The 26,444-nt window shown below is 40.9% G+C and overlaps 1 protein-coding gene across 14 annotated transcripts in view; it reads right to left on the bottom strand.

Annotated features, from left to right (window-relative positions):
- Positions 1-26,444, bottom strand: part of MAGI2 (membrane associated guanylate kinase, WW and PDZ domain containing 2) — a 923,418-nt gene that overhangs the window by 137,023 nt on the left and 759,951 nt on the right. For 13 of the 14 annotated variants that reach the window (XR_008892612.1, XM_056573436.1, XM_056573435.1 and 10 more), the window contains 2 exons: positions 11,932-11,963; positions 11,623-11,815 (listed from right to left, as the gene is read on the bottom strand). Coding sequence is in view for 13 of the 14 variants with exons in the window: in XM_056573436.1 (XP_056429411.1) it covers positions 11,623-11,815; positions 11,932-11,963 (225 nt within the window). In the remaining variant the exon portion in view is untranslated. The remainder of the gene's footprint in view (positions 1-11,622; positions 11,816-11,931; positions 11,964-26,444) is intronic. The other variant, XM_056573428.1, reaches the window with a different exon arrangement.

Genomic DNA, 26,444 nt, shown 5'->3' with positions numbered 1-26,444 from the left:
CTCTGCTGACACCTCAGTCCATGTCAGGAACTGCCCTGAGCAGGATAGGTTTGCTATTGGGATTTGCTTCTACTCAGGACAGTTCCTGACATGGACAGAGGTGTCAGCAGAGAGCACTGTGGTCAGACAGAAAAGAAATTCAAAAAGAAAAGAACTTCCTCTGGAACATACAGCAGCTGACAAGTACTGGAAGGATTAAGATTTTTTAAATAGAAGTAATTCAGAAATCTGTTTAACTTTCTGGCACCAGTTGATTTAAATTATTATTATTTTTTTTATTCCACCGGAGTGCCCCTTTAAATTTCCCCGGAATAAATCTTTGCCACGTAGTCAGAATCAGGCGTTGTTTACACAATGCAAATCTAATACATTTTCAATTCTGTGGATTTTCCACAATAAAATTTTTGCATTTTTGTACCTACAAGTCAATGCAGATGCATTATTTGCTTATTTGCGATTTAGAGATAAATATACTTCTATTGCTGAAGAAAAAAATGAATGTATGAAAGTTTCACTTTGCAGCAGAACCACAGTATATCTGGAGGAAAAATCACAACAGCTGTGGCCATTTTGGACAATCTAACTTCACGCAATAAATTTGCAGCATAGACAACATAAAATCTGACAAATATGGATATGAAATCTGTATGGTTTTTTTGTGCAAATACTTGTCCGCAGCATGTGAACAAGATTATTTACTTTCGGCCACTTTGCAGCAAATGTAAATACTAGTCTGCTACTGTAAATCTACACTATATTTATGCTGTTTCTCACCATTGAAAATAAGAGGAGGACCCAGGATGTGCCTTCCTAGTTGTTATTAGAGATGAGCGAATTTACAGTAAATTCGATTCGTCACAAACTTCTCGGCTCGGCAGTTGATGACTTATCCTGCATAAATTAGTTCAGCTTTCAGGTGCTCCGGTGGGCTGGAGACTCTACTAGGACTGTATCCACCTTTTCCAGCCCACCGGAGCACCTGAAAGCTGAACTAATTTATGCAGGATAAGCCATCAACTGCCGAGCCGAGAAGTTCATGACGAATCGTATTTACTGTAAATTCGCTCATCTCTAGTTGTTATCATGAGTTAATAAAGGGAGTTCTTCAACTGGCATTAGCTAGAGGTGAGAACCACTATTAACGCAAATCAGTGGACTCCTGAATATATGTCAATGGGTTATATATAAGGGTACATTCATAGGCAGCAGATTGACCACAACCATTTCTGTGAAAAAGCTATAATATAGAAATAAATCCATGCAAATGCTACAAAAAAACAAAACAAAGACTCAATAAGATGCATGAAAAAAGTCACAGAAATATCTGCAGCAAATCTGCCAACTATGAAAATAATACACAATACAGCTTAATACATTTGGTTTTTAGAGACCTACAGTGAAATATAAAATTACATATTTGTTTCACATCTTAAAAAGTACATTAACACCTTGGGGACGGAGGGTTTTCCGTTTTTGCATTTTTGTTTTTTCCTCCTTACCTTTTAAAAATCATAACCCTTCCAATTTTGCACCTAAAAATCCATGATGGCTTATTTTTTGCGCCACCAATTCTACTTTGTAATAACATCAGTCATTTTACCCAAAAATCTACGGTGAAACAAAAAAAAATCATTGTGCGACAAAATTAAAGGAAAAATGCCATTTTGTAAATTTGGGGGCTTCTGTTTCTACGCAGTACATTTTTCGGTAAAAATGACACCTGATATGTATTCTGTAGGTCCATACAGTTAAAATGATTCCCTACTTATATAGGTTTGATTTTGTCTTACTTCTGTAAAAAATCATAACTACATGCAGGAAAATTTATACGTTTAAAATTCTCGTCTTCTGACCCCTATAACTTTTTGTTTTTTCCGTGTATGGGGCGCTATGAGGGCTATTTTTTTGCGTTGTGATCTGAAGTTTTTAGCGGTACCATTTTTGTATTGATTGGACTTTTTGATAACTTTTTATTCATTTTTTCATGATATAAAAAGTGACCAAAAATATGCTATTTTGGACTTTGGAATATTTTTGCGTGTGCGCCATTGACGGTTTAATTAATGATATATTTTTATAATTAGGACATTTCCACACGCGGCGATACCACATATGTTTATTTTTATTTACATAGTTTTTTTTATGGGAAAAAAACATTGTCCTACAGCTGTTCGGGATGCTGCGATTTCGCCGCTGCGATCCCAAACAGCCCAATGAGCTAACCGGCATTAATTTGCTTTCACTTTAGATGCAACGTTAAACTTTGAACGCCGCGTCTAAAGGGTTAATAGCGCACGGCACCGTGATCAGTGCCGCGCGCTATTAGCCACGGGTCCTGCCCGTTGTTAGAGGCCTGGCCTGACCCGCTGTGGCCCTGCGTTATAGAACGGGAGCTTAAAGGGGAACTCCATTGGAAAAAAATGTTTTCAAATCAATTGGCGGTGAAAAGTTAAACAGATTTGTAAATTAGGTCTGTGTAATAATCTTAATCCTCCCAGTGCTCATCAGCTGCTGAATACTATAGCAGAAGTTGAGTTGTTCTTTTCTATCTGACCACACTGCTCTCTCCTGACACCTCTGTCCATGTCAGGAACTGTCCAATAGTAGGAGCAAATCCCCATAGCAAACCTCACCTGCTCTGAACAGTTCCTGACATGAACAGAGGTGTCAGCAGAGAGCACTGTTAGAGAGCCAATTGCTAAAGTTCACTTATACTTAGCGATTATCACTATGTATATATGCAACTGTGGTCCTCAGCAGCCTGTTTAGTGAAGAGGGGGCCAATCACACACCATCTTTTGATTCCTGCAGCTCCTTTCTGCAGCTATCGTGAGTCCCCGGTAGTCAGGCTCTGTGCTAAAGGCCAGACTCGCCACAGTTGCAGAGCAATTACGCAGAAGTGAAAGATTATGTGTACTGGCCCCCTCTTGACTTAACCTCTTCAGGACACAGGGCGTATTGATACGCCCTGCATTCCGAGTCCTTAAGGACCGAGGGCGTATCCATACGCCCGTGGGAAATCCGGTCCCCACCGCTAGCCCGTTGGGGACCGGAGCCGGATGCCTGCTGAAATCATTCAGCAGGCACCCCGGCACATCGCCCAGGGGGGTCCTGAGACCCCCCCATGTCGGCGATCGTAGAAAATCGCATGTCAATTCAGACATGCGATTCTCTCCAATTCCGGGCTGATCGGGTCTCTGGTGACCCGATCCCCTACAAAATAGGGCTGATTGGAGTTGTTAGCAACAGCCCCGATCAGCCTAAAGGATAGGAGTGAGGTCGCAAAACTGCGATCTACTCCTATCCCCTGGAATTAGTCAGAACGGAGTTCTGACCAATGGCAGCACAGGACAGGGGGTTGCCATGGCAACCCCCGTTCTGCCCGCCCCTGGATGTCGAGGGGCTCTGGAAAGAAGATGGAGGCCGTACCTGCAGGAGAAGATGCCTGGGGACCTGGGATCTTCGCTGGAGCCTGCAGGATCCTGATCAGGTAGGGAATCGACAGTGGGGGGGGGGGGGAATTGAAAGTGAGAGTAAATCGATCTTTACTGTGGCAACCACTAGGGGGGCCAAACTGCAACTCCCAGCATGCCCAGAAAGCCAAAGGCTGTCTGGACATGCTGGGAGTTGTAGTTTTGCAACATCTGGAGGGTCACAGTTTGGAGACCACTGTTACAGTGGTGCCCAAACAGTAGCCCTCCAGATGTTGCCAAACTACAACTCTCAGCATGCCTCGACTGCCCAGGCATGCTGGGAGTTGTAGTTCTGTAACATCTGTCCCTTCAGATTTAGCAATTTTCATGACATTTTTGAAAATTGCTGCTCTACTTTGAAGCCCTCTAATTTTTTCAAAAAGCAAAAATATGTCCATTTTATGATGCGAACATAAAGTAGACATATTGTATTTGTGAAGAAAAATAAAATTTATTTGGAATATCCATTTTCCTTACAAGTAGAGAGCTTCAAAGTTAGAAAAATGCAAAATTTTGAAAATTTTCATGAAATTTGGGGATTTTTCACGAAAAAAGGATGCAATTAACGCCGAAAATTTACCACCAAAATAAAGTACAATATGTCACGAAAAAACAATCTCAGAATCAGAATATTCGGTAAAAGCGTTTTCGCGTTATTAATTGGTAAAGTGACGGTGGTCATAATTGCGAAAAAGGGCTAAGTCCTTAAGGTGAAAAAGGGCTGCGTCCTTAAGGGGTTAATAGGCTGCTGAGGGCACGTAGGAAGGACAACCAGACAATGTGCTGCCCCTCCTATCTGTCCGCAGGTAAAAACATGGTGGTATAGCCCTTACCAGGAAAAATATATATATATATATTTAAAAGAATTATACTACATATTTAAATATAATAAAAAGCTACTCCTTTTAGTGTCTGCTAAGCTCAGCATCTAGGTGACACCACAAAATCTCACACAATGCATCCCTTACCAAAAACACACGGAAGACCTTCAGTCCGATCCCCTCCTCCATTATATCCCTCCCTAATCTGACTAACAAATTATCTTCTTCTCCACTATGGTTATTTTTTTATATATGTACATACACACACACACACACACACACACACACACACACGTAGTGGCCCAGTACGGGAGTTGTGCCCCCGTACCCTTGCTGCCCTATAAGGCAGCCTCCTTACAGTGTCCTCTGGGCCCTCTCTACAACTGTCCCCTTATGTATACATTGTTTGCCATGTGTTATACTGTATAATGCATATAGAAAGTGTTATTACATGTGATCATCAGTTGTTATGTAATCCAGGAGGTATCGGTCATCATGTGACGTAAGGGTGACCCATGGGACCCACCAGAGTCTCCCCTATAAAAGTCCTGGGTGGAGTCTCTTCCCACTCATTCTGCTGAGTTGCAAAGCAGTCAAGTCCTAGAGTGTGTCTGGAGTCCATAGGAGGCCTCAAGTCAGTCCAGCAGCCACAATTCTACAAGTAAGCTACAAGCAGAGCATTGTCAGTCTCAAGTCAAGTCAGTCAGTCATCTATTCAATTGGTCTGGCTTTAAGGAGAACGCCGGCTCCACGTGGCGCAGAATACAAAAGGAATGGAGATCAGATAAAATCGAGGTAATTTATTTCCCAAGATGCAACGCGTTTCGCTGCAGGAAAGCAGCTTCATCGGGCATAACAGGGAATGGGTATTTTATAGGAGTGGTAGTTTGTTACGTCGGTACAAGGAAGGAAGAGGGAACATTTGGAATAAGTAATGTGATATAACAATTACAGGAGAAACATATCAAAAACATATGACATCGATAATTATTCGCAGGCCGTACTTACTGGTACCGCATAGTCTACATGGTTTGCACAATAGGAATAATTTTACTTTAAATTTTTTTTATTATTTTTCTTAAATTTTTTTTTTTTATCACATTACCATATGCCATAATCATAACCCTCTGTTCTGTACATTTTTCATGCTCTGCAGATGCATTTTCAGTTGCAATATGACGACCGCAATTTCTCGATTATTGCTGACATTCTCTTTACTTTTCATTTTTGCTAAACTCTACTCCCTACACTCAGATACACTGGATCAAATATATGTACATGTCCCTGCTACATTTTCATCCTATATTTACACCCATTATTATTTAATTCATTTTCTTTCTTTTTTCTTCTCTTTTACTCTATTTTTCATTATTTCCACTGTTAACTGTTTGGTCTCCTTATTTTTCTATTTTTACATCTGTTTAATCAGCATGGGGTTTATATAAAATGTGTTTATTTTCTGTTTATGTGTATAATCTTTATGTATTTTATTCATCCCATTGTATTTTTATTTTTTTTTTCCACGCTATGGATGCACTTCTCGTGTGTGTTATAGTGACTATATCGTTATAGATTTGCATGCATTTGCATATATGCATGCACGCCTATTTCTGCAAGTGTGCATGCATGTAGGCATTTCACTCTGAGTAAATAAAATTCATTACTTTTTGTATTTTTATATTTTTTTTTATATTTGTCCATATAGGTTTTTGATCCGTTTCTCCTGCAATTGTTATCTCACATTACTTATTCCAAATGTTCCCTTTCCCTTCCTTGTACCGACGTAACAAACTATCACTCCCATAAAATATCCATTCCCTGTTATGCCTGATGAAGCTGCTTTCCCGCAGCAAAACATGTTGCATCTTGGGAAATAAATTACCTAGATTTTATCTGATCTCCATTCCTTTTGTATCCTGCGCCATGTGGAGCTGGCATTCTCCTTGAAGCCAGACCGATTGAATACCTTGCCTAGCCGGAGGGATGCGGAGAGACTACCTCTTGATGCGCTTACCATTGTTGTGTATGACGTTACACAACCACATCTGGCGAGCTGCTGTATGACTTTTATACTGATTATCTCTCTTTTATCACACCAAGAAGCGCTCTCCCTTTTCTCCCCTTTAGACAGTCATCTATTGTCAAGTCAGAGTGGCCTGCGCTAAAATTGTCCAAATCTACTGCAACTCTCAGCAAGCCCTTAAGGTCTCTGAAGTCACTAGTCACCTCCATGGGCCTGGCTGAACTGTATAGACTTTATCATCTGTCACTCAGTAAAGCTACCTTTGTCCGCAACTTGGCATCGGAGTCATTATTGCCCCCGTGCCTAGCCCAGGATCCAGTGGTATACCTTCGGGTGGTATTGAGGATAAACCACGCCCTGGCTTCACAAATACAAGTGGCTAATGCCATCTGCCCCAAGGGTAATTCCATCTGCCCTGCATCGCACACCCTTTACCACACATGTATATATACATACACACATGTATATATATATATATATATACACATACACATTTTATTTATAATGCAAATTAATGTATGAAAAAGCCTACAGTTCTAGCCTAAACAAAAGCACTATGTGGACCATTGGTGGCCATATTTGACTTTGCTCTAATGCTTTTTAGCAGCAGACATTAAGATGCCAACTGTGAGGTTTTCCTATGTGTAGTTTGACTTAATAACAGAAACAAAAAAAAACACAGAGAGGAAAATCAATGTTGTTCGCTCCATAGAAATTAGCTTGGCACTGCGGCACTGCTGTAGTTTCTAACACCTCATCGGAGAGTATATGATTGATGTCTCACTTAGAAAGATTCTGGCACTAGTGCATTCACCTAAACTAATGCCAGCGACCGGCGCACTTAATGACATGCTAGCACGCTTTCATTCAATAATGATTAATAGTCCAGACTTCAAATGTTACAAAAAACACTGATTATAAAATAAACGTAATCAGATACACACAGAACAAACAGAGTAAGTAGATTGATTTCATTTCAACTGACTATTCAAGGTAGAATCCTGTTATACGGCCAGGGCTGGCTTATTTCTTTTGGAGGGAAGATCCCTGTTCACTCATATACATTGGCAACAAAGTGTGTGATCGCTTACATAGTCTATATTCCAAACAACCGGTAAATACCAAACAAAGGTAGCTGATCACCAATTTTGTCATAGTATCATTTATAGCCTGAATAAAACAAATTAAGGAAAGTAATGTACGGTAACAGGAAAAATCTAGATGATATAACTCTGCAATAGATAACTAAATAGATTACTGAGCTGAAAAGAAAATGCAGCTTAAAAAATACAGTACGAATTGACCTTGACTGTTCACATTAACCTGTAAAACTCCTATAGGGGATCCACTGGAGTAATTGTTACTTTTCTGATATACAGCTTCTTACAATTCCCTATATACAAAGCAGAGTTCACAAAAAATAAAATAAAATAATGATAATAAAAGTTTGAATCACTCCCCTTAGTAAAATACAATAATGTAAACAAAAATTAACATAAACATATGTAGTAACACCACGTGAAGAACTGTCCGAACTATTAAAACATAACATTAATTAAAGTCCAGAATTGATCATTTTTGGTCACTTCATATACCAGATTTTTTAAAAATTAATTTAAATTTTTTATAAAAAGCGATAAAAATTTCCCATGAAGGCAAAAAAGACACTGTTAAAAACTACAGATCATGGCACAAAAAATGAGCCCACATACAGCTCTGTATAAGGAAAAATACTAATTTTTGACAAAAAAGTTAAAAAAAAATTGTAAAATTAAACAAAACCTAAAAATCGTTGTTATCATATTGACTTGACTTACAGAATAAAGACCTTAAAGTTACAAAATGGCATTACCCCTTAAATGTACAAAATAGTGTTTTTTTTTCCAATTACGCCCCACAAATTTTTATTTTGTTTCACCATAGATTTTGTGGTAAAATGAGTGATGTCAATACAAAGTACAATTGGTGGTGCAGAAAACAAGCCCTCATATAGGTCTGTAAGAGGAAGACTGAAAGTGCTATGGTTATTAGAAGGTGAGAAGGAAAAAAAACTACAGGGCAAAAAAGAAAAATCCCTGTATCCTTAAGGTGTCTAAAGCCTTCTAACCAAACCATGTGGGCAGAGGTAATGTATCAACTATGATCCATTTTTAATAAAAGGTAATAGAAATATTTCAGCCGAAATCGGGTTGCTATGGACAGGAACTCCTATATTCCCATATGTCTGCTCCGATATCCACCTTAGGCTGGGTTCACACCATGTTTTCAGCCATACGGGACCGCATACTGGCTGGGTGGAGCTAAAACCTTGCGGTCCTGTATCCCTGCCGTATGCCACCCGTATGTAATTCATTTCAATGAGCCGATCGGAGTGAAACGCTGACTCCAGTCGGCTCATTTTTGTCCCATATGCAGTTTTCCACCGGACCCAAAACCGTGGTCCACTGCGGTTTTAGGTCCGGTGGGAAAATCGCATATGGGACAAAAGTGAGCCGGTCGGAGTCAGCGTTTAACTCCTATCGGCTCATTGAAATGAATTACATACGGGCGGGATACGGCAGGGATACGGCAGGGATACGGCAGCGCCCGGTTTTAGCTCCCCCCAGCCATATGCGGTCTCGTATGGCTGAAAATGTGGTGTGAACCCAGCCTTATAACTTGCTCTTTGAGCACTTTCAGAAGTCTGGAAAACTCTCCATTAAACTCTTCTCTGGAATGAAATGAATTGAAGCTGACAGTATTCCACAGGGTTTTTTTTTGGAACAGAGGTAGGTTGTTTTAAATTACAAGACCAGAAATCTATGAAAAGCATATAAGGGAGAGACTGACCAACTGTAATACAGTGTGTCTGAAATATGAGGACTAAGACCACCAATGCACATCTGTATTAACTGGGCAAGAACTGAATCCGAAAACAAAATATAGTGGGAAATATATGAAAAATCTAAATGGCTACTATAAGCAACTGTTTCCCTCACAGGTTTTCATAAATCTCTCCATAATCTGTAAAAAAGAATATAAAAGTTAATTGCAAACAGTTAAAGGGGTACTCCCGTGGAAACCTTTTTTTTTTTTTAAACAAACTGGTACCAGAAAGTTAAACAGATTCATAAATTACTTCTATTAAAAAATCTTAATCCTTCCAGTACTTTTTAGGGGCTGTATACTACAGAAGAAATGCTTTTTCTTTTTGGATTTCTCTGATGTCACGACCACAGTGCTCTCTGCTGACCTCTGCTGTCCATTTTTGGAACTGTTCAGAGCAGGAGAAATTCCCCATAGCAAACATATGCTGCTCTGGACAGTTCCTAAAATGGACAGCAGAGGTCAGCAGAGAGCACTGTGGTCTTGATATCAGAGAAATCCAAAAAGAAAAGCATTTCCTCTGTAGTATACAGCCCATAAAATGTATTGGAATGATTAAGATTTTTTAATAAATTTACAAATCTGTTTAACGTTCTGGCACCAGTTGATAAAAAAAAAAAGTTTTCCACGGGAGTACCCCTTTAACTGTTTGCAATTAACTTTTATATTCTTTTTTACAGATTATGGAGAGATTTATGAAAACCTGTGAGGAAAGAGGGAAACTGTTTTTTCAGAGGTAAAAAAAAAATTGTAGTTAAAGGGGTACTCTGCCCCAAGAAATCTTATTCCCTATCCAAAGCATAGGGGATAAGATGTCTGATGCAGGGGTCCCGACGCTAGGGACCTCGCAATCTCATCTGCGGCACCCCAAACACCCAATGCACGAACTTTGCTCTGTGCTCATGATGTCCTGGCCGCTCCCCTCACTGCAAGTCTATGGGAGGGAGCGTGACAGCCGTCACATCTTATCCCCTATCCCTGATCAGACATCTTATCCCCTATCCTTTGGATAGGGGATAAGATGTCTAGGGTGCGGAGCACCCCTTTAAGGGTTTTTGGCTTTAAAACCCATTTGAGCACATTATACTGAGGTACATTCCTCTACTCAAACTTTGTTTATGTGAGTGTTAGCATGGCTGAAAATATATACAAAGTTAAAAAGTATATTTATTGCACAACCTTTTTAGATGATGGGACAAATCTTTTAAGTGGTATGCACCATCTATAAGGCCAGGTTCACACTTCGAAATTTGTAGCAGGACAAAATCCAGCCGGAGATTCCGAGCGGTGCCAGCGCCCACTAAATCAGTTGGCGCTAGGAACGTGTGCCAGTTGCTGTCCCCATAGAGAGTAATGTCTGCAGAGCGGATTCCGAATAAAGAAAGTTCATTCTTTCGGTGGTGGAATGGTCACCGCTGAAATTCTGTAGTGTTAACTATGCAGCGGAATCACCTTAGAAGTAATGGGATACTTCTGCCTCGGAATTTCTAACTGAAATTCCTAAGCAGAATTCCATTCATAAATTCTGTAGTGTGAACATGGCCTACCAGTCCCTGGGACCCCTGCGATCTCCGGGGCGGCACCCCGGCATTCTGAACATTTATGTTTTGCACGCCAGGTTCGGGTGGCCGTGGTTGTGACATCATGCCACGCCCCCTCCATTCATGTCTATGGGAGGGGGTGTGACTAGTGACTACAGCCCTCACACCCCCTCCCATGGACCTGAATAAAGGGGGGGTGGCATGATGCCATGACCATGGTTGCCCGAACCTGGCTTTCTAAACATAAATGTTTAGGACCCCGGGGTGATGCAGATGGCAAGGGTTCCAGCAGTCGGACCCCCGTGATCAGACACCCAAAATATAGGGATAAGATGTCCAGGGGTGGAGTACCCCTTTAACCCGAGATCACCTTATCATTGAGGGAAGCAGCCAATGGTCAGGGTTGATCTATATATATATATATATATATATATATATATATATATATATATATATAGATATATATATGTGAGAAAGTGGTAATTGTGGTAGGTATTATCAACTGAAAAAAATGATATATATCTATATCTTCATTAATAAGAAAAATCTATTTAACATGGACATCTCTGCAACTGGAATTAAACCATTTAAAATAAATTGTTACACATCTTCCAATAATAAATCATGTGCTGGCTGACATTGTTTAGTGAAATAATACAGCAATGCAAAAATAGCCTCCATAGCACATGCAATTACATGCTGGGAAAGTGGCTTCGCTAATGATCTAATTATAGAGACAAGTTAGAAATATGGAGAAATATTTTCTACATATTTGTTGTTTTCTAGGCGGTTTGGAAAATTACAATATAATGAAAATATTGTGCCACGGTTGTCAGTGACGCATCTGTATTTTTTGTGCTGCTGCAGGCTATTTTTAGGGCAGAAATTATTGTACTTACGCCTACTTTCATAAATTGCTCTTGATTTCTCGTAGAGTTCGTAAGGGTCAGGTTTTCTTGGATCAAAGGCATCTGTAGAATCAGGAAATGAACTTCTATGTAGCGTTGGTGGGTAGGGGAGATTTGGTGGTAGTGATGGCGCTGCCGATAAACTAGTTTGGGGGCTTCCTTGATTATCCCACCGTTCCATCATCTGCAACATAATCATATTTCATTCATTGTTTTATTCATTTTTACAACTGTTTATTACATATATCAACAGATCCAGAATAACAACATTTATATAAATAAAATAAATAAATTACTCACAGGCTTGGAACTTTTCCACGGAGAAAAGAATCCTGAAAATAACAAAAGAAAACACTATTAAGGCATTTGATTATTACTTCTATATATGCTTAAAGGAGGGTTTCCCAACAAATGTGCCTCCAGCTGTGCAAAACTACAACTCCCATCATGCCCAGACAGCCTTTGGCTGTCTGGGCATGCTGGGAGTTGTAGTTTTGCAACAGCTGGAGGCACACTTGTTAGAAAATACTGACAATTTGTTGTACAATGTGATGTAGTCACATATATATTTTCCACATCGCATATAATAGAAGTGTCATGTTTGGTTAAAATCCTGCTAAAAGCCAGTAACATAGGCAATTGATAAGTTGTACCCTACAGAGGGTAAGCTTCATTTCATCCCTTTTTGGACCTAGGGAGAGACCATAAGAAGCAATCATACTGAATGAACCATATGAAGTCAAATGAGATTAAGTAGATTAAAGGTTTATCAACAGCCAGTTCAGTATTAAAAAACAGCACTACTCCTGTCCACAGGTTATGTGAAGTACTGCAGCTTAGTCCCATTTACTTTGAAGGGGTACTCCGGTGGAAAAAAAAAAAACATTTTCTAAGGCTGCTTTCACACTATAAGTATTCATCCATTATTAAACATAATAAAACATAATAAAAGGATAAATTAACGGGTGCTAACGGCTGAATAACGTCCGTCACAATAACGGGCATATTCATCCGTTAAGACTCGTTATAACATCCTTCATGTACGGCCGTTTTAACACCTCTGCCTACAGACTCCCACAGCCGGGACTACTACTACTCCCATCATGGAACAGACTTGTTTCCATGATGGGAGTAGTAGTTTCCCGGCTGCAGAAGTCTGCAGGTGGCTGGGGAGGCTACATTAGTGCTTGTTCTTCTACCCCGCATCATGGAACAGACTCTGTTCCATGTTGGGGGTCGTTGTACAGGAAATGAGGGAATGATCGCACCGGGTTTCACTTCTGAGACCCGATGCGATTAGAAGTTTTTAAACAGGGGAGAGGGTGGCATGCTGCGCCCCCCTGCGATGTACGATGTATTTTACTTTGATTTTCAAATTCTCCGACAGGAGCCCTGAATGGCCGGTACGAATGAGCCATTCAGAGCTCCCGGCGGGGTTTTTAAATTTCAGTGTTCCTCACTGTATAATCACATTCCCCCTTAAGTATATTCCTTTTATTCCCCCCATGTGTATATGTATGATTCCCCCCTTGCCTGCTGCCCGGTTATCTTCTAGTGCTGTCACAGCGTACAGCAGGGACATGTCATTCCATTCCCTGCTGCTCACCTCTGTATCTGACAGAGGAGCAGTGGAGAATGGAGGGACCTGTCCCCACTGTGCACTGTTATAGCGCTCCATTCCCCGCCGCCGGTACTTGACCTGTATCCCCAATGCGCTGCCTCATTCATATATTCCCCACCACTGCCCGACATATCCCCGCTGCTGCCCTGCTCCAAGCGCAATCAGAGCTTACAGCGGGGACATGTAAGCCTATTCTTCCTGTGGACCATACAGCAGCTGATAAGTACTGGAAGATTTTTATATAGAAGTAATTTACAAACCTGTAACTTTCTGGCACCAGTTGATATAAAAGTTTTTTTTTCCGACTGGAGTACCCCTTTAAACGGATTGTCCAGTATTGCTGCTTTTTTTGTTGTTGCAAAAAACAGCCTCTTTCCTGTCCACAGTTTGTGTATGATATTGCAGCTCAGCTTCATTAAAGGGGTACTCTGGTGGAAAAAAAATTATTATTTTTTAAATCAACTGGTGCCAAAAAGTTAAACAGATTTGTAAATTAATTATTTTAAAAAATCTTAATCCTTCCTGTACTTATCAGCTGCTGCAGGAAGTTCTTTTAATTTTGAATTTCTTTTCTGTCTGACCACAGTGCTCTCTGCTGACACCTCTGTCCATGTCAGGAACTGTCCAGAGTAGGAGCAAATCCCCATAGCAAACTTCTCCTTCTTTAGACAGAGAGCACTGTGATGAGACAGAAAAGAACTACACAACTTTCTCTGGAGTATACAGCAGCTGATAAGAACTGGAAGGATTAAGTATTTCTTTAACCTCTTGGGGACGCAGGGCATACAGGTACACCCTGCATCCTCGATCCTTAAGGACCCAGGGCATACCTGTACGCCCGTGAAAATTCTGGTCTCGCCGGGCGGGGACAGGACTGGGAAGCCTGCTGAAATCATTCAGCAGGCATCCCGTGAGCCCCCCCCCCCCATGTCGGCAATTGCTGCAAATCGCGATCAATTCAGATCGGAGATTTGCGGCGATTCCGGACCAATTGGGTCCCGGTGACCCGTCCGAGACTGCACCTATCACCCTTTAGCACAGTGTTTCCAAACCAAAGGGCCTCCAGGTGTTGCAAAACTACACTATCCAGGCATGCTGGGAGTTGTAGTATTGCAACATCTGGAGTCACCCTGGTTGGGAAACACTGCTTTAGCAGCAGAAGTGAGGTGGCATTGGTGCCACCTTACGATCGTCCTGATTCGTCGGCCGACGAATCAGGACTCCTGCTGTGGGGGTGTCCCTAACCGCACCCACTCCACCCCTATTCAAGTCCCAGCATGCCCTTCGGCTGTAAATGCATGCTGATCGTTGTAGCTTTTGCAACAGCTGAAGGCACACTGATTGCAAAACACAGAGTTTGTTACCTAACTCAGTGCTTTGCAACCAGTGTGGCTACAGCTGTTGCAAACTACAACTCCCAGCATGCACTGATACTATACACGCTGGGAGTTGTAGTTTTGCAACAGCTGGAGGCACACTATGTGCCTCCAGCTGTGGAATAACTACGACCCCCAGCATGCACGGACAGCCAAAGGGCATGCTGGGAGTTGTAGTTTTACAACAGCTGGAGGTTTGCCCCTCCCCCCCATGTGTATGTACAAGGTACATTCATACGGGCCAGGGTTTACAGGGAGATTCTCGCTGTAAGTTTGAGATGCAGCAAATTTTCCGCTGAAGCTCAAACTCCCAGCGGGAAGCTCACTGTAAATCCCCGCCTGTGTGAGTGTATGTTAAAAACACTACACTACACTACACAAAATAAAAAGTAGAACCCTACATATACCCCTACACAGTTACCCCCCCCCCCCCAATAAAAATGAAAATCGTCTGGTATGGCACTGTTTCCAAAACTGAGCCTCCAGCTGTTGCAAAACAACAACTCCCAGTATTGCCGGACAGCCATTGACTGTCCAGGCATGCTGGGAATTTTGCAACTGCTGGAAGCACCCTGTTTCGGAAACACTGCCATAGAGTGCATCCGGGTCCGTCAATATGCAAATCACAAATTTAGGCCTCAAATGTGCATGGCGCTTTCTCACTTCGGAGCCCTGTCTTATTTCAAGGCAACAGTTAAGTGCCACATATGGGGTATTTCCGTACTCTGGAGAAATTGCCTAACAAATTTTGGTGGGATTTTTCTCCTTTTACCCCTTATGAAAAGGAAAAGATGGGGTCTACACCAGCATGTTATTGTAAAAAAAAAAAAAAAAATTACACTAACATGCCGGTGTTGCATCATACTTTTCATTTTCACACGAGGTAAAAGGAAAAAAAGACCCCCAAAATTTGTAATGCAATTTCTCCTGAGTACGAAAATACCCATTATGTGAGCGTAAAATGCTCTGCGGGCGCACAACAGGGCTCAGGAATGAGAGCGCACTATGTACATTTGAGGCCTAAATTGGTGATTTGCACAGGGATTGCTGATTTTACAGTGGTTCTGACATAAACACAAAAAATAAATACCCACATGTGACCCCATTGTTGAAACTACACCCCTCACGGAACGTAACAATGGGTATACCCCATAAGTGGATGTAAAGTGCTCTGCGGGCGAACTACAATGCCCAGAAGAGAAGGAGCGCCATTGGACTTTTGGAGAGAAAATTTGTCCGGAATTGAAGGCCACATGTGTTTACAAAATCCCTATGGTGCCAGAACATTGGACCCCCCACATGTGACCCCATTTTGGAAACTACACCCCTCACATAATGTAATAAGGGGTACAGTGAGCATTTACACCTCACAGGTGTCTGACCAATTTTTGGAACAGTGTTCTTTGAAAATGAAAAATTTAATTTTTCATTTGTACAGCCTACTGTTCCAAAAATCTGTCAAATGCCAGTGGGGTGTAAATGCTCACTGCACCCCTTATGGGTTTAGTTTCCAAAATGGGGTCACATGTGGGGGGTCAACTGTTCTGGCATCATGGGGGCTATCCAAACGCACATGGCCCCTGACTTCCATTCCAAACAAATTCTCTCTCCAAAAACTCAATGGCGCTCCTTCTCTTCTGGGCATTGTAGTTCGCCCACAGAGCACTTTACATCCACATATGGGGTATTTCCATACTCAGAAGAAGATTTTAACAAAAAGTCGTCAAACACCTGTGGGATGTTAAAGCTCACTGTACCCCTTGTTATGTTCCTTCAGGGGTGTAGTTTCCAAAATAGTATGGCATGCGGGTTTCTTTTTGCTGTTCTGGCACCATAGGGGCTTCCTAAATACGACATGCCCCCAAAAACCATTTCAGCAAAATTTGCTTTCCAAAAGCCAAATGTGACTCCTTCTCTTCTGAGCATTGACATCCACACATGGGGTATTTCCATACTTAGAAGAAATGGGGTTACAAATTTTGGGGGGCATTTTCTCCTATTACCCCTTGTAAAAATGTAAAATTTTTGGGGAAAAAATGTCATTTACGCATCCAACTTTAATGAAAAGTCGTCAAACACCAGTGGGGTGTTAAGGCTCACTGTACCCTTTGTTACATTCTTTGAGGTGTGTAGTTTCCAAAATAGTATGCCATGTGTTTTTTTTTGCGCTGTTCTGGCACCATAGGGGCTTCCTAAATGTGACATGCCCCCAAAAACCATTTCAGCAAAATTCACTCTCCAAAATCCCATTGTCGCTTTTTCCCACCTGAGCCCTCTACTGGACCCGCAGAACACTTTACATCTACATATGAGGTATTTACTTACTCAATAGAAATTGGGTTACAAAGTTGGGGAGATTTCACTCTTTTTACCCCTTGTAAAAATTCAAAAAATGGCTCTACAAGAACGAGAGTTTAAAAAAAGAAGATTTTGAATTTTCTACTTCACTTTGCTGCTATTCCTGTGAAACAACTAAAGGGTTAATAAACTTTCTGAATGTCATTTTGAATACTTTGAGTGGTGCAGTTTCTATAATGGCATAATTTATGGGGTATTTCTCACAGAAAGGCCCCTCAAATTTACTTCAAACTTAACCAGTCCCTGATTTTGAATTTTTCGTGAAAATTTAGAAAATTGCTGCTATACTTTGAAGCCCTTTGAATGTCTTCAAAAAGTAAAAACATGTCAACTTTATGATGCCTACATGAAGTAGACATATTGTATTTGGGAATCAATATATCATTTATTTGGAATGTCCATTTTCCTTACAAGCAGAAAGTTTCAAAGTTAGAAAAATGCTAAATTTTCAAAATTTTCATGAAATTTGGGAATTTTTTACCAAGAAAGGATGCAAGCAATGATGAAAATTTACCAGAATGTTAAAGTAGAATATGTCATGAAAAAACATTCTCGGAATCAGAATGAAAGGCAAAAGAATCTCAGAGTTATTAATGCATAAAGTGACAGTGGTCAGAAAAAATGCTGAGTCCTTAAAGGGGTACTCCGGCGCTTAGACCTCTTATCCCCTATCCAAAGGATAGGGGATAAGATGCCTGATCGCGGGGGTTCCGCCGCTGGGGACCCCCGTGATCTTGCACGCAGCACCCCACTTAAAATCAGTCCCCGAAGCATGTTCGCTTCGGGTCTGATTACTGGAGACCATGGGGTCGGCGACGTGTGACGTCACGCCTCCCCCCCAGTGTGACGTCATGCTCCACCCCTCAATGCAAGCCTATAGGAGGCTTGCATTGAGGGGCGGAGCGTGACGTCACACGCCACCGGCCCTGGGGTCGCCAGTAATCAGACCCGGAGCGAACATGCTCCGGGGACTGATTTTAACTGGGGTGCTGCGTGCAAGTACACAGGGGTCCCCAGCGGCGGGACCCCCGCGATCAGGCATCTTATCCCCTATCCTTTGGATAGGGGATAAGATCTCTAAGCGCCAGAGTACCCCTTTAAAGGTGAAAATGGGCCAAGTCCCTAAGGGGTAAAACAAATGAGAGTTCAGGAAAAAATAGAAAGTCTTCATTTTTTAGAGATTTAAAAAGCCAATAACAAAAAACTTTTTTTTTAATATACACACACAATACTGACTAAAAGTGTAGTTTTTTTTCTTTTTAAACTGCAAAGTATTCTAAACAAAACTGCACACAAAATGGACCATCTTTCATAAATGCAACACAAATATTTTTTTGCCCTGCTTTTACCACCGCAGTATGTATGGCTCTGTGGTACAGAGCAAGGCTACATTACTACAGTCATAACTTGGTTGTGTGCTGGAGCTACAACATATATTGATCACAAGATTAAACCAAAAAGGGAAGCAATCAGCAGATTTTAGCACATATAACGCTTGGCAACACATTATATATGCTAACATCATTATCCTCACCATCCCCGGGGGACGTTTATGGCCCCAGGGATGGTGAAGATATTACACTGCTCTGTTCCCTATGCAGACGGAGCAGAGTGGTGACACGTGCCATCATTCAATCGGTGAAGGGCCACAGCCGCAGCAAACAGAGCTGGTAAGTGTAAATCCCACCCAGAGGACTACTTGCCGGGCGGGAGGGGGTGGGGGGACATGTTATAACTCAATATCTTCACGATCCCTGGGGGCACAAACGTCCCCCGGGGATGGTGAGGATAATGATTTTAGCATATATAACGAGTTGTCAAGCGTTTTATATGCTAAAATAAAATATGCTGATTGGTTCCCATTAGAAAAGACATAAAAAAATAAAGATCTGATCTTGTTTTGATAATAAAAATAAAGCTAATAACATTGAATCGTGTACATCCTAAGAGATGAAATGCTGAAACAGGCTCGTAAATACTAAACACACTGAACTGAATGACTGAGACTTTTAAAGACTTAAACTTTCAATTTTTTAAATTTTTTTTATCACATCCAGAATAAAAAGCTCACTAACTTTGCATCAGATCTAGATCAAGAAGTCCCTACCATTATGTGTTTATAGTGTGTATTGAGACCCGTGTCTCTCCATTGTAGCAAAATCTTGACTGTACATCAATGCTCCCATATGTTTCCTTCTTTATCATAGCATACATTCGGCAAATTTAGCAAAAAGAAGGTAACAAAGTGAGTGGGGCAGCTACACTGTTATTGTTTGTAGTATGTAAGCACATCAGGAGCTGTAGGCTCAAAACAGTAGGACATTCTGCCTAATTTTCCATTTTATATACATTAGAAAATAAAAACAAAAACAAAAAAGAAAAAAAAAAACAGGGAAGGATAAACTGAAAAGGTGATTTTGTTGCCATAGCAACCAATCAAGCTTGGTTGCTGTGGGCAACAAACACAGTTTCCTTTTAGAACATTACAAAATGTTTAAATCTTTTATTTAAAAAATAAAAAAATTCTAAGGTGATGTTCATATACAGCATAGTAGCAAATTATTGCACGATTTTTGGGTAAAATGGAAATTGTGCAAATCATGGTAACCTGCACAATTTATCATGTGATTTTGGTCATTTGCTGCAAAATCACATGTGGTAAATAGCTGCAGTACAGTTAATTAGCCGCAGAATGTGAAGACAGCCTTAAGGTACAAAAATAGTAGCTGGACAGTTCATGCGGCTGCTCACTTCATTATTGGCCACACATCACTCCGTGAAAACAGGTGATGTACAGCTGACAATGATGACGACTTAATTGATCACGCAAAAGACGAGATCAGCTGCTAAACAAGTTTGCTCATTTACTGGCTGATCTTTGCCTTTGGCCCTTTTACACTGGCTAATAACTGAGAACTGAGAACCCTTAATCGCCCTATAACTGGCCCATGTAAAAGGGCCTCTAGCCAAGGTGCCTTCTGTAAAGCAAATCTCTACCACTATTATAAGACTGTCCCCACAGTCATTCAAAAGCCATTTAAAAAGTCTGTGGTCAGAGATGGTCTGTAAACAGGTTTTGATGATACAGAGAAAAACGTAAATCAAAATAAAACACAAACACCTCATTGACTTGATAAGAACCTGCACATAACTATTTGTCAAAGGGCTACTCCGCTGGAAAACATTTTTTTTTTTTTTTTAATGAACTGGTGCCAGAAAGTGAAACAGATTTGTAAATTACTTCTATTTAAAACTCTTAATCCTTCCAGTTCTTTTATTTTTGAATTTCTTTTCTGTCTGACCACAGTGCTCTCTGCTGAAACCTCAGTCCATTTTAGGAACTGTCAAGAGTAGGAGCAAATCTCCATAGCAAACCTATCCTGCTCTGGGCAGTTCCTGACATGGACAGAGGTGTCAACAGAGAGCACTGTGGTCAGACAGAAAGGAAATTCAAAAAGAAAAGAATTTCAGCAGCTGATAAGTACTGGAAAGATTAAGATTTTTACATAGAAGTAATTTACAAATCTGTTTAACTTTCTGGCACCAGTTGATAAAAAAATGAAATGAAAAAATAATTCCAGTGGAGTATCCCTTTAACCCCTTAAGGACTCAGCCCATTTTGGCCTTAAGGACTCAGACAATTTAATTTTTACGTTTTCATTTTTTCCTCCTCGCCTTCTAAAAATCATAACTCTTTTATATTTTCATCCACAGACTAGTATGAGGGCTTATTTTTTGCGTGACCAGTTGTCCTTTGTAATGACATCACTAATTATATCATAAAATGTATGGCGCAACCAAAAAACACTATTTTTGTGGGGAAATTAAAACGAAAAACGCAATTTTGCTAATTTTGGAAGGTTTTGTTTTCACGCCGTACAATTTCTGGTAAAAATGACATGTGTTCTTTATTCTGAGGGTCAATACGATTAAAATGATACCCATTATTATATACTTTTATATTATTGTTGCGCTTAAAAAAAATCACAAACTTTTTAACCAAATTAGTACGTTTATAATCCCTTTATTTTGATGACCTATAACTTTTTTATTTTTCAGTATAAGCGGCGGTATGGGGGCTCATTTTATGCGCCATGATCTGTACTTTTTTTTGATACCACATTTGTATATAAAAAACTTTTAATACATTTTTTATAATTTTTTTTTTAATAAAATGTATTAAAAAAGTAGGAATTTTGGACTTTTTAAAAATTTTTTCGTTCACGCCGTTCACCGTACAGGATCATTAACATTTTATTTTAATAGTTCGGACATTTACGCACGCGGCGATACCAAATATGTCTATAAAAAATGTTTTTTACGCTTTTTGGGGGTAAAATAGGAAAAAACGGACGTTTTACTTTTTTATTGGGGGAGGGGATTTTTCACTTTTTTTTACTTTTACTTTTACATTTTTTTACATTTTTTTTTACACTTGAATAGTCCCCATAGGGGACTATTCATAGCAATACCATGATTGCTAATACTGATCTGTTCTATGTATAGGACATAGAACAGATCAGTATTATCGGTCATCTCCTGCTCTGGTCTGCTCGATCACAGACCAGAGCAGGAGACGCCGGGAGCCGCACGGAGGAAGGTGAGGGGACCTCCGTGCGGCGTTATGAATGATCGGATCCCCGCAGCAGCGCTGCGGGCGATCCGATCGTTCATTTTAATCGCGAACTCCCGCAGATGCCGGGATCTGTATTGATCCCGGCACCTGAGGGGTTAATGGTGGACGCCCGCGAGATCGCGGGTGTCGGCCATTGCCGGCGGGTCCCTGGCTGCGATTAGCAGCCGGGATCAGCCGCGCATGACACGGGCATCGCTCCGATGCCCGCGGTTATGCTTAGGACGTAAATGTACGTCCTGGTGCGTTAAGTACCACCTCACCAGGACGTACATTTACGTCCTGCGTCCTTAAGGGGTTAACCTCTTAAGCATGAATGGCATACCTGTATGCCCTGCCCCCCCTCCATATTGGGTCGGTCCCGGCGGCTAACGGTAGCGGGGACCCGTGGCTAATACCGGACATCACCGATCACTGTGATGTCCGGTATTAACCCTTTAGAAGCGGCAATCAAAGTTGAGTCAGTCGGGCTGATCGGGACCAACGTGGTGAAACCAGGGTGTTCCAATCAGCTGAGGACACACGAGGAGGGTCCCCTACCTTCCTACTCGGTGTCCGATCGGCGACTGATTGCTCCAAGCCTGAGATCCAGGCTTGAGCAATCAACTGCCTTTAACACTGATCAATGTAATGCTATGGCATAGCATTGATCAGTGTGGGCAATCAATGTACTGCATGTTATAGTCCCTTATAGTTAAGATGATTTAACCCCTTCCCTAATAAAAATTTGAATCACCCCCCATTTATCATTTCAAAAAACAAATGTGTAAAAAAATAAAAAATAAAAATAAATAAATAAATAAAAAGATGGTATTGCTGCATGAGTAAATGTCCAAACTATAAACATATATAGTTAATTAAACTGCACGGTCAATGGCGTACACGTAAAAAATTTTCACAGTCCAAAAGAGCGTATTTTTGGTCACTTTTTATACCATTAAAAAAAATTCAAAGTCAGATAAAAACTAAAATGATACCAATAAAAACTTCAGATCCTGTATGCATAAAAAAAAAAAAAAGTTATAGGGGGTCAGAAGAGTACATTCTGAAATGTTTTAATTTTCGTGCATGCAGTTATTTTTTCCAGAAGTAAGAAAAAATCAAACCTATATCGGTGGGTACATTTTAATCATATGGACCTACAGAATAAAGAGAAGGTGTCATTTTTACTGAAAAATGCACTGCGTAGAAATGGAAGCCCACAAAATTTACAAAATTGAATTTTTTTCTCAATTTTGTCGCACAATTATTTTTTTGGGTTTCGCCGTAGATTTTTGGATAAAGTGACTGATGTCATTACAAAGTAGAATTGGTGGCGCAAAAAAAAAAAAAAAAGGCATCATTTGAGTCTGTAGGTGCCAAATTGAAAGGGTTATAATTTTTAGAAGGTAAGGTAATAATTTTTAAAAGGTAAGGAGGAAAAAAACGAAGTGCAAAAACGCTCCGTCCTTAAAGGGGTACTCTGCCCCTAGACATCTTATCCTCTATCCAAAGGATAGGGGATAAGATGTCAGATCGCCGCTGTCCCGCTGCTGGGGACCCCCGGGATTGCCGCAGCGGCACTGCGCTATCATTGCTGCACAGAGCGAGTTTGCTCTGTGCCTAATGACGGGCGATACCTGGGACAAGCAGCGTGACGTCATGGCTCCGCCCCTCGTGACATCACGGCACATCCCCTTAATGCAAGTCTATGGCAGGGGGCGTGATGACCACCACGCCCCCTCCCATAGACTTGTATTGACGGGGGCGGACCGTGACGTCACGAGGGGCGGAGCTGTGACGTAACGATGCTCTGGCCCCTGTATTGCCAGTCATTATGTGCAGAGCGAACTCGCTCTGTGCAGTAATGACAGCGGGGTGCCGCAGTGGCGATCCCAGGGGTCCCCAGCAGTGGGTCCCCGGCGATCTGACATTTCATCCCCTATCCTTTGGATAGGGGATAAGATGTCTAGGGGCGGAGTACCCCTTTAAGGGGTTAAAAAAAAAAATATATATATATATATATATATATATAAAAATAGCAATTTTAACCCCTTAAGGATCAAGCCCATTTTCACCTTAAAGGAGTAGTCCAGTAGTGAACAAGTGGTGAACAACTTATCCCCTTTCCTAAGGATAGGCGATAAGTTGCCGATCGCAGGGGGGCCTACCGCTGGGGCCCCCCTGAGATCTCCTGTATGGGGCCCCGACAGCCAGTGCGAAGGGGGCGTGTCGACCCCCGCACGAAGCGGCGGCCGACACGCCCCCTCAATACAACTCTATGGCAGAGCCGGAGTGCTGCCTTCGGCAATCTCCGGCTCTGCCATAGCGATGTATTGAGGGGGCGTGTCAGCTGCCGCTTCGTGCGGGGGTCGACACCCGCTAACTGACCGGAGAGCCTGGCCCCCGTACAGAGAGATCGCAAGGGGCCCCAGCGGTCGGACCCCCTGCAATCTCAAACTTATCCCCTATCCTTAGGATAGGGGATACGTTTTTCAGCACTGGACTACCCCTTTAAGGACAGGGCCAATTTTATTTTTGCGTTTTCATTTTTTCCTCCTCTTCTTCTAAAATGCATAACTCCTTTACATTTCCATCTACAGACACATAAGGGCTTGTTTTTTGCGTGACCAATTGTACTTTGTAATGAAAACTCTCATTTTACCATGAAATATACAGCGAACCCAAAAAAAATTTTTTAGGGAGGAAATTTAAATGAAAACCACAATTTTGCACATTTTGGAGGGTTTTGTTTTCACACTATACACTTTATGGCAAAAATGACGTGTTCTTTATTCTGTGGGTCAATATGATTAAAATGATACCCATGGTTAGATACTTTTATATTTTTGTACCGTTTAAAAAAAAAATCAAAAACTTTTTGTACAAAATCAGCAATTAAAATCGCCCTATTTTGACCACCTATAACTTTTTCATTTTTCCATATATTGGGCGGTATGAGGGCTCATTTTTGCGCCATCATCTGTACTTTTTATCGATACCACATTTGCATATATAAAACTTTTAGATCATTTTTTATAAAAAAAAATTTTTTTATAAAATGTAACAAAAAAGCTGCATTTTTGGACTTTTTACATTTACAGTTACGATGCTAGCGGTCATACACAGGACGTAAATGTTCGTCCTGGTGCAGGAAGTCCCGCCAAACCAGGACGTACATTTCCCTCCGTGGTTGTTAAGGGGTCAATAGCTGGGGGCCACATAAAGGGTGCATTAGCTTATATAATAATGGCAAGTCTATATGATAAATCTGCGTAGCTCCATTTTTAGCAGTGAGCCTGATTGTTGTGGCTGGTTACAATGCTACTTTCTGTTTCCTACCATTTTAGGTATAAAACAAACAAGTGAGACATAGAAATTGAATTCCGCTACTTGAGACTTCTGGGTCAGAGTAACACGCAACCTCTCTGACTCTGCTGCTGAACTGCTGACAGGAGTGAAGGTAAGAAATATTGTGTAACCTTTAAAGTGCTTACACAGGCGGTTTTTGTTTCATGTTTAGGTCACAGGCAGTTTTGGTGTGACCCATGACATCTATTTTTGCTTTAGTTTTATGTGAAATTTTACCTTTAGGATACTACATTTATATCTATGGACTGAAATAACTGCTTATTACACGTCCCTGACTTTTCATCTCATTTACAATGTCAGGGTTGGCGAGGAAGAACTAATAAAAAGACGCAGTGAGTGTGGCATTCGGATATAATGTAGATTTCTCCAAAGTATAATAATTCTGCCAGACTTGACAAATAGCAGAGGGGTGTGAAACATTTCCTCATTTTATGTCCTTCTGGAAAGCAAAGATAACCCAACATAGCAAAGAAAATGAATATGTAGAAACAGACACTGACTGCAGCAACAGTTAAGATCAATGCAAAAAAAATATTTAAAAAGCTTATAGTAATTTTACACCCACAACATAAATACCCCCTTATTACCACAAGTCACATAAGCAATTTTGGTGCAAAAATGAATCAGCTAGAGATACATTTTCTATTATTTAAATGGACACTTGTTTGCCTAAAAGGCTTAGTACATAAAACGGATATTACATTTTGGGGGAGTAATGTTAAGTATTTCTCTAATAGGTATCTCTGATAACTTGCATACACAGAAAATGACTACTTAGGGACCTAGACAAAGAACCATTGGCATATTTTTCTAATAAAGATCCTTTAAGAGGAAAGGAGAAAAGCCTTTCATTCCTCGCTCTGTGTTTAGCGCCAGGAAGCTTAAAGGGGGAGATTTATCAAAACCTGTCTAGAGGAAAAGTTACTGAGTTGCCCATAGCAACCAATCAGATCACTTCTTTCTTTTTCAAAGAGACCTGTGAAAAATGAAAGAAGGGATCTGATTGGTTGCTGTGGGCAACTGCACCACTCTTCCTTTACACTGGTTTTGATAAATCTCCCCAATAACCTTAAAACCAGGATCCCCCTCCTGCAGTAACATTCAAAAAGGATATTATAGGAATATTTGATTTTTGTTACGATGGTGGTGCCAGCAAGTATTTTAAAGGGGCAGTAACTTTTTTACATGCTGTATGTAAAATCTGAGTTGAATGCAACTTGCATAGTAATTACATTACAGGTTTACTCTGGCTTTCTTGTTCTAAGATTACATTTTGTTTAAAGGGCACCTAATGTTACAAAACTTTAAAAACAACCCCCCCCCCCCATCATGTTAATTTACTCTCTCTAACTGTGCCAAGTGAGTGGACACTTCCTAGTGTGGAGATGGAGACATGCTGTGTACTGTTATCAATCACCTGCTAGCGCTGCTTCTCTGCTCGCACCCTCTCACAGAATCTCAAACCGGTTTTGGT

This window comes from Hyla sarda, chromosome 4 (assembly GCF_029499605.1).
Source record: "Hyla sarda isolate aHylSar1 chromosome 4, aHylSar1.hap1, whole genome shotgun sequence".
NCBI classification, from domain to species: domain Eukaryota; kingdom Metazoa; phylum Chordata; class Amphibia; order Anura; family Hylidae; genus Hyla; species Hyla sarda.
The sequence above is the reverse complement of the archived record's forward strand: the minus strand, read 5'-3'. Positions and strand labels throughout refer to the sequence as shown.